Below are 9,617 nucleotides of genomic sequence, written 5' to 3'. Positions count from 1 at the left end.
GGGGACTGCCTGAGAGTGCTTGCAGGAGCTTGACTGGGAAGGGAAAGATTGGGACAGCTGCAGTTGGCTTTGGGTGTGGCTGGCGTGAGTGGAAGGAGGAAGGATAGAAAAGGGAAGAAAAGGAGAAGGCCGGGGTGGTTGGAGTTGAGAAGAGAAGGTCTGGAACCTTATTTTATTTTTCTATCAAGGGTATTTTAAATAGAGGCTAGATAGAGTGAAGTTTTATTGCTTCCTCCGTGGGAGGATATCTGAAACGGAGGCAAGCGAGAGTGTGAAGTAAGGGAGTTGGCTGGGGTTTCTAGCCTGGGATTTTAATAATAAAGAGTAAGGGAGGGGGGTGGTTTTGAATCCTGAAACCTGAAGAGGAATCCTAGAGAAGAAGCACCAGGAGGAGAGAGACTGGTGGTGCCAACTGTTGCTGCCAACTGTTGTGGACTTTGGAGGCATCTGGACTGTGGCCATCGCTGCTGGCATAGGTGCTGGGACATTGTGGGGGGAGTTGCCCTGGGGGATGAGCCATTGCCATAACATACTGGCCGTCGTTGTTATTATTACCATCTGGAGCCGGGGTTTACCCCCCCCCCCCCATTTCATCAGATTCTGAACGATTGCTCAGGGGCCTGTTACTCCTGCTGCTAAAGCAGCCCTGAGCTGTTATATACATCTTCAGGGCATCAACCATTGTGACCGGTTAAGTTCGTGCCCGAAAGCCCTGCTTCAACAAGAAGAGCCTGCCACCCATTAATGCTGCGTGAGTTCCGGTTGTAAGACATCTCATCGATCCCTAAAGAACATTACCGCAAGGGGGGACGTGGCTGGGAGGGCCTGGGCATTGGCCTGGGCATTGGCGGCCTCTGAGGAGGTAAAGATGAGGTAAAGATCCCAGAATTCTGGATTGGTGGAATATGCAACTGGTTGTGTTCTAGCAACAGTCTAAAATTACTGTCTCATTAAAATTTTAATTATCCTGACGTATCTGAGAAGTGTGTATTATAAAAAGCCAGTAAACAAGAATGTACAGTAATGTCATTTTTCACAAAGTTTTAAATCACAAGTGGGCAGCATCTGGTTACTCAAGTTTCATCATCTGCTAGTCAGCAAGGTGAATGATATGGGGAGTTTCAGTCTAACATCCTGGAACCAGATGTTGCCTACCCCTACTCTGAAAAGAGTGATGACAGTTTGGGGCAAAAACAGTTTATACAGGTAGTCCTTGACTTACAGACACAATTGAGCCTAAAATTTCTATTGCTAAGCAAGATAGTTATTAAGTGAACATTACCCCATTTTTACGACTTTTCTTGCAACAGTTGTTAAATGAGTCACTGCAGTTGTTGAGGTAGTAATATGGATAGTTAGTGAATCTGATTTCCCTATTGATTTTGCTTGTCAGAAGGACGCAAAAGGTGATCACATGACCTCGGGACACTGCATCCATCATAAATACATGCCAGTTGCTAAGGGCCCAAATTTTGGTGACATGATCATGGGGATGCTACAGTGGTCATAAGTGTGGGGAAACAGTCATAAGTCACTTTTTTCAGTGCCATAACTTTGAACAGTCACTAAACCAATAGTTGTAAGTCAAGGAATACCTTTAATGTATATATATAGGCTTGCTTACGACAACTTTCATTGTGACTATAATTGGTAATTGACTTGTCAGAAATCTGTTGATTGTTTTATTGTTGTCCATGCCCATGGAACCAAGCTACTGTATGCCTAGATACTGTTTTTTAGTGAGAAGCAACAGTGAGGGTAATATTGTCTATCTTGGGGTTACCAGCGATTCCAACTTCTACGAAGCAAGCACTTGATAGTATTCTTTCATGTAACTGGTTGTTATTCTGTCTTTTGAATTGAGAAACTTGCTGGTTTCACAATCGATTTGAAGTATACTATATGGAGAATAAAATAAAGAGATCATAAATGTTAAATGTTTTGGATGCAAATAGATCAGCAGATAATAGCCTACATAGATGTATCGGCTTGTTAATCTTCTTTCAAGGCGGAATTAGGAACTGACATAAAAAATGAAGTAAAACATAGATTCTGGATTGACAAGTATAATTGAAATTGGCATTGTATATTGGCTAAGGTCCATGAGCAGAGACACATAAAATCTCTGGTAATTTTTATTCTTGTAATCATGTGAAGCTAATGAAACAGAACCTCTTTCTGCATCACTGTCTTTTCTCCCTGGTTTGAGACTCTTCTTTAGCAAGTTCTAAAGTCATAACAGCTCATGTATACTGGTATGTGGATGAATTTTCTGTGGTGACTCAGGAACTGAATAATAGTGGTCAATTAGACTGAACTGGAGTTCAAATTAAACCTACCAGATGTTCTCGCTAGCACTCTTGGGCAGCAAGTTCTGTAAACTGAAGACAAGCATATCTAAAAGTTGCAGGTGCTTTGTGATTTCAAGGCTGTAGCAATGATACATGGGAATAAAAATCCCTGCAACTTTCTCTTTTTCATCTACTGTCTCTTCTACTTTATAGGGTTTCACAGTACAACCTGGGTACTGCAAGCACCAGAGAAAACAGGATGGAAGGCCCAATGCATGAGAACCCCGAATGGGAGAAGGCCCGGCAAGCGCTGGCTAATATTAGCAAGGCCAATGCTGCAGCTACTTCTGGCAACAGTAAAGGTGCCACCAACGGTCAAGCTAACACACAGGTAAGAAGGAGCCAACGGTGCTTTAGATGTCCTTGCATTGCTGTTTCTGCCTTAAATTTATAATTTGAAAACATACATACAGTTGTTTGTATCAGCCTTGGTCATTTAAGACTGAGACTAAAATTTACTTCATTTTGTTTGCTGCTAACTTGGGATTTTAGAATCAATAAGAAATCAAACCCTGTTCAAAGCCAGTATTCTGAGGAGAGTTTTCTACAAGGTCACATGAGTCTTAAGTGGGGAAGCTGGAAATAAATGAAGTTAATGTCAGTATTCTATTGATGCATCTCTTGGAGACACTGGAACATACTAAATGTCTATGGAGATTCTCAGTCATCCAGGTCATAGTTGTCCCAAAGATGCTTTTTCACGAGGCAACTGAACTTTCTTGTTTTTCCTTTGAAGACCTTTCACTTCTCATCCAAGAAATTTAGGAAATAAATATATATTAGCTTAGGAAGGATATATATTTTAAGTAGTATGTTATTTTTTATGTTTCTTTACTCTTGCTCTCCTTTCTTTTTTTTTTTCATTGTTTTATCTATTCCTTAAGAAATGTAAAAGTGTGAGATGGTTCATATGGAAAAATAGAGTTAAATTTTTAAATGTAATTAATTTTTGAGAAAATCTTAACCAGTAAGAATACCTAGAATTTGGTGGGAGAAACAAATTAAAATAAGGACTGTAACAGGATCCATGATAAGGCAACCAGAATGATTGGATAGAAAAGAAATATTATATTGATGTGATTATTATTTTTAGGAACATTGGGGAAAAATTATATATTTAATTGTTATGTATCAAAACAATAAGAATTGTATTAACTCAATGTTTGCAAAAGATATTTTGGGAAAAGAGGAAATCAACTAAAACCATTATGTGGATTATGGATTATAGAAATCAATTGTTAATGATTGTTTTACAAATGTAACCCAGACAACACACTGTTCACCAATTAAATGTTTTTTAAAAAATCAATAAAATATATTACAAAAAAAAAGCTTCAGCTCTGACTGGATGGTAGGGAATGTAAGGATTTATACTCCTTGCAGACAGCTGGTCATTTGCCTTTTTTGGGAGAGTCATTGAGGCCACCTGGAGGTTTATCTGTGTCGTCAGGGTCACCTGAGTAGTGCAAATGGGTATGGAGCCTTCTTGGAACTGTTGAAAGGACTGTGTTGTAGGCTGGAGATAGATGATGGCATATCCCTCCCCTCTGTTGAAAGATGGCTGTTCAATTTTGACATAGATGGCCTCTTTGACCCCTCTTTCAAACCAGCGGTCTCTCTGTCCAAAATGTGGACTTTGCTGTCTTCGAAAGAGTGTCTTTTAAATGCAGATGGACTGCTTGTCCTGATGGTTTGTTCTCCTAAAAGAATGCAAATGACAGCTGTCTGCAGAGAGTATAAATCCTTCAATTCCTCACCATCCAGTCAGAGCTGAAGAAGCTTCTTGGATGAGAAGTGAAACATTTTCAGAGCAAAACCAAAGTCCAGTTGCCTATTGAAAAAGCACCTTTGGGACTGGAACACAGTTTTTTTTAATTGGGGAGTATGTAAAAGGAAGAGAACCTCTGTATTCTGAAATGGCTTTAGAGTCTGCATTTTGAGGATTCTTAAGCACTGGACTGCCACGCGCTAATCTGCCTTCCTGAAATTAATTAGAGGAAAAGATTTGGACTTGTTAGACAAGTACTTGCATTTTGTAGTAGTGGGTATAACCATTTTGATCAGTGCATGACACATTTCTACTTTTCACAGTACACAGCACAGCAAGGAGAATCCCTGCAGCAGCAACAGCAGTACTACCAGTGGTATCAACAATACAGCTATCTCTACCCCTATAATTACTATTATCCTATGGTAAGTAATAGCATTTGGCTAATTTCATAAGGTCCTTTTAGAATGTCTTAAACTAGGGTGAAGAGGGATTCAGTCTTTTAAAGCAGAGTACAATACTTCAGAATAAATAAGGCAAGGCAGAATTTTCCATATTCGTTGAGCTTTATCTATGCCCTCCAACCCCACACAGTTTTTAACAGAAGGCTCCCAAGTGGCCACATTGTGTGATGAAAGCAAACAGGTCCTTGTTGCTGCTAATATGTGTGCCAAAACGTAGTTTAGGATTTGCAGGATGGATACCAAAGAATGAGAACATCAAGGAGGACACCAGGCTGATAACAAACCTGTTAGCAAATGTTTATTCAGAAATTGACCTTGCATATATTCACAGTGCCAGGGGGCTCCTCCCGCTGGGTGAGCCCAAATGGCAAGGACATCAGCTGGGTTTATGGAATGAACCTTTTCCTTTCTCCCCCACTTTTTGGAATGTTGGCACACAGTGGGGAATACACATTGAAAGGAATGTGCTAGTTCCTGCTGTTTCCTAGCAAGACTCTTAGGGGGCAAAAGTCAATTTCAGGCAGTCTTGCAAGAGGGCCAGAGGTTTTTAAGAACTAATTAAGTCCCAGAGCAGAGCTTATTAACTTGTGAAAAAAGCTGCTCACAAGGGCTAGGGAAATGGCTTCACCACAGGACTCTACATACCTATTATATATATATATATGAGATAAATGCAGAGTTTCATAAAGTTTGTAAAAAGAGAGACCAGGATTTCAAAATGTTAGAAATCCACTAAATGGAATCCAGGCAAGAGAAGACCTTGAGTGGAAACCCAATTAGCTTCTGTTTTTATACAAAAATTATATATTACCTATTGTGTAAAGCACAGGTGTCAAACTCGATTGCATCATGTGACGTATTGTGACATATCACGATGGCTTTTTTGGCTTTGTGGAGCCCAGGGTGGGTGTGGCCTACGCGTGACGCATCCGGCCTGCAGGCCGCCAGTTTGACAACCCGGGTGTAAAGTATCTCTTCACTGATCCATGATTTGCCTTTCCAGCAAAATGTCTACTCTGGGTATGGTTCTCCTGGGCAATATGGTGTCCCAGGCTCTTACTCCTCAACACCCCAACAGCCACCAGTTCCTGGGCAGCACCAAGGGAGTATGAGCCAGGTAATACATTTCACTTTATTTAAATATTGTTTTTTTATATTTTAAATACGGGGTAGTGGGGGAAATATAAATACACAAATCCGATCACAAAAAATTCAAAATTCATTTCAGAAATTCTCAGTACTATCTTCACAATTTATGAAGAAGAGATGGCTAAGTAGTAAGATGGTTTGATTTTTCTGATAATTTCCTAAAGGTTTCTGCCTGTAATGCCCCCTCATTGTGTGCAGTTGATGAGCAAGTTTTCTGGTTGTAATGCCACCTTGGTGTAAGCAGTTGTAACAGTACAGAAAAAAATATAAGTTGTCCATCTTTATATCAGCTTACTCAAGATAAAGAGAAGGGGGTTGAGCGAACCCCCAACTCCATCGTAAGCTCTCTGCTTTGAACTGTTCTTTTAAAAATGGGGCTGGCAGAGATATTAACGGCACAAATCTCCTTTCTCTAGCCTCCCATCCCAGGCATGGAAGATGGAGGGATGTCGTACTCAAGCCAGCCTCAGCAAATGCAAATCCCTAACCCGCCACAGTCCCCTATGCAGCATCCCAACCACCCTTCACAGCATAGCAACCTACCCATGGGCCCTGGGGGGCAGCAGCAGCAGGGTGGTCCTCCTGGAGGGTTGCACTCTCAGCCAAACCAGTCAAGTGCCTCCTATAACCAGCAGCAGCACTCTTACCAGGAAGCAGCCAAGCCCAAGAAAGGACAGCAGCTGTGGAACCACATGAAACGTGAGCTTCTGGGAGTGGAGGTGGAGGGGCTTGTGCAGGCCTTCGGGAAGGGAAGGCAAAGCACCTTCAGGGGCTCTGTTAACTGGGAAGGGGAGTTGGCAGTATCTGGAGGAAGTTTTATTTCCAGCTACTGATGTATTATCAGCTATGCCATCTTTTCTGGCACAATTTAAAGCTTTTGCTTTAACGAGGTAACTTCTGCTTTGAGGTTTATTAGCGTATATGGAGATGGAAAGAGAAAAGGAAACGTCTCTGAAATGCGTAGCTTCCTGTGTCATACTCAAAAATGGTTTTTATTTGTTGGATTGAACCTATAGAAAGAGTTGCCAAGACATTTGTAACAAATTTAGCTCAGCTGGCAAATGGAGAATGTTCTCTAATGTAAAATTAATAATATCCAACTTTTAAAGAGCTACTGATCATTCAGGAAGGCATATTAAACCACCTTTGATTAACTTCAAGTTTCTGTTATGGATTAAAAGAGGAATTGTTGGCACGGTGCATACAGTCCCCCCCCCCCTCATCTCTGTTGGTCAGTGGGGCAAAAGCTTCCACTTTACTGAACTTGGAAATCTTATTTGGGCTTTGGGAATCACCATCATGGTTGGAGCTTCCCTGCTGCTGACATTTTAGTCTCCTGAGGATATAGTGGATAGTCTGCAAACCACAGGTAGCCTTGAGCATCTTAGCGTATCTCCAAGAATGTGTTGTCAAATTCAAGCAGCAAAATGGCCAGATTCTAGAATCATGATTTTGTTGTTGTTGTTGTTAGTTCAGCATTAAGAATGGGAATGGAAGGAAGCTGGTGAATAAATTGATAGAGGAGGATATAATGGAATAGGAGTTTGGTATTTATGGGTCCCTGTGGGCAAGTGGAAAACCTTTCATTCACGTTAGGAGCTCTGTGGATTCAGTCCCTTACGTTGGAATCAAACTAAATTTTTGCCTTTGTCTCAAGAGTTGTAGCTTAAATGGAAACTGTAGCTTAAATCATCCCATAATGTTTATGAAAATGCATAAAATGCTCTTGGTACTGCAATAAGGGCATTTGTGAATGCATAAGGCTGTTTCCTCACATATGTGGTCTCAAATTTTGGGAGTATCAAAATCCATTAAAATAATCCTTGGCACGTCTGCTTCTCTTGAGGGGAAGATTTATATGTCGATTGGGGGGGGCTACTAAATCTGCAAAGTATTTTTTTAAAAAAAAATATGCATGCACATACACCTATGAATCCTCTTTTTATAAACAGAAGCACCTGGGTCTGGTGGTCTAAAAGTCAACCTTCCAAAGCGTCCCTTTGTAGTAACAAATCAGAACTTCAGCTCTTTGGAGCAGCAGCAGCAACAGCATCCAAACTTTGGCTCCCAGCAGAATTCAGAGAAACGTCACAATCACAGGTTTGCAAGTTTCGTCTCTTCTCATTTGTTTATTTATATGCAGCCCAAATCACCAAGATAACTCTAGGCCCCGTTTACATCATGGGATTTAAGCAATGATAAAATCAGGATAGAGGACACAAACTGATAATAATTTGGTGTGTGAACAAAACGTGCGAATGTCCTAAAAACTTTCTTCCATTTTGTTTCTTTGAATAGAGAATTTACCATGCTTAGTAAAGTGAAAGAGATTCAAATGAGAGTTTGGGGGAAGCCACAAAACACTGGTGCTTTTTGTTTGGTTTGTCATAGTATGTTGGCTTCTGTTCCAGTAACCCCTCCTTGAGTTACTGGCTGATTTTGTGGCATATTTTAGGTGAGGAACAGAAACATACGTTAGATGAAGTGGTGGTGCTTCCAGCGTGATGAATATACTGTGGAAGTTATGTGTTCTTGTTTAGGGAGCTTAAGAAGCAGTGCTGTCATGTTCCGAAAGAAATAACTTTTCAAAGAACTTTGAGGCTTAATTACCTTAAAGAATCCTTTAATGAGTTACATAATCCGGCACGAACGAAGTAAAGCCAAAGACTGAAACACCCCCCCATCCTAGCTCTCGCGACAAGCACAACTCCCTCCCTCCTTTCACAGTCATCAATCATATGCTCCAATTAAACAGAGGTGTGAATCTTCTTCTCGTCTCATCTGTTATTACAAACTGCTGCTGCTTTGACCTTGGCTGAGCTATGCTAAGATAATGTAGTTATTCACAGGCATTCCTCCCCCCTCATCTGGCCCGCAATGCCTGCTTTTGCTCTTGAGGAAATATGTAGACTAAATAAGATATGTTTGCTTCTTCACTTATGTCAAGCAATAACATCCAATGTTAGCAGACTTGACAAGTGCCTTTTTCCAGTGTTCTGTGGAGTGTAAGGGTCACAGTTGATATCACCAGGTGTGTCAGAACTGCCATCCTTCACTCCAGCTTTGCTTAGCTAGATGTCAGCCTGCCATGAACAATGGGGGGGGGGGAGAAGGGGGAAAGTAAAACTAAGCACAATGCTGTTCCGAGACATCAGTTCATCACCCCAAGGCCACAAGCTGGAAAATGGAATGTAATGGCTTGAGTTTTAGCCTGCCTTTGCAGGTACGGTTACCAAAACAACTTCTTTGAATGTAACTGGTCAATTGGGAGATAACGGAGGAATGCAAATGGGAAAGTTAACTGGGAAACTTTTGCGCTCAAAACCTCAGTTCTGGCTTTGCTTTACTGTAACCCAGTGGTTCTCAACCTTTCTAATGCCGCGACCCCATAATACAGTTCCCCATGTTGTGGTGACCCCCAACCACTTATACATCGCCGGGTGCCAGGGGCGTGGCCAAGTGGGCGTGGTCACCAAGTGGGCGTGGCCCCCAACCATAAAATTATTTTCGTTGCTACTTCATAACTGTAATTTTGCTACTGTTATGAATAGTAATGTAAATATCTGATATGCAGGGTGTATTTTCATTGTTACGAATTGAACATAATTAAAGCATAGTGATTAATCACTAAAACAATATAGCAATGCTCGCTGGAGAAGCTTACTCTTCCTTGCTCAGAAATGTTGGGAGGGAGGGAAGGGGAAGGAAGGAAGATTGAAAAGGAAAGGAAGGAGATTGAAGGGGGAAGGAAGGAGAGAGAGATTGAAGGAGAAGGGATGGAGATGGAGATGGAAGGAAGGAAGATTGAAGGGGAAAGGAAGGAGATGGAGAAGGAAGGAGATTGAAGGAGGAAGGAAGGAAGGAAAGAAGGAAGGAAGGAGAGAT

General features: G+C 41.3%; 1 protein-coding gene across 1 annotated transcript in view; it reads left to right on the top strand.

The window, feature by feature from the left end:
- LOC107296246 (leukocyte receptor cluster member 8-like) overlaps positions 1–9,617 on the top strand; it is a 37,679-nt gene that overhangs the window by 4,844 nt on the left and 23,218 nt on the right. The window contains exons 2-6 of the mRNA XM_015825594.1: positions 2,505–2,682; positions 4,443–4,544; positions 5,587–5,700; positions 6,149–6,431; positions 7,685–7,832. Coding sequence (XP_015681080.1) covers positions 2,505–2,682; positions 4,443–4,544; positions 5,587–5,700; positions 6,149–6,431; positions 7,685–7,832 — 825 coding nt within the window. The remainder of the gene's footprint in view (positions 1–2,504; positions 2,683–4,442; positions 4,545–5,586; positions 5,701–6,148; positions 6,432–7,684; positions 7,833–9,617) is intronic.

This window comes from Protobothrops mucrosquamatus, unplaced genomic scaffold (genome assembly GCF_001527695.2).
Source record: "Protobothrops mucrosquamatus isolate PMUCROS unplaced genomic scaffold, P.Mucros_1.0 scaffold2706, whole genome shotgun sequence".
NCBI classification, from domain to species: Eukaryota; Metazoa; Chordata; class Lepidosauria; order Squamata; family Viperidae; genus Protobothrops; species Protobothrops mucrosquamatus.
The sequence above is the reverse complement of the archived record's forward strand: the minus strand, read 5'-3'. Positions and strand labels throughout refer to the sequence as shown.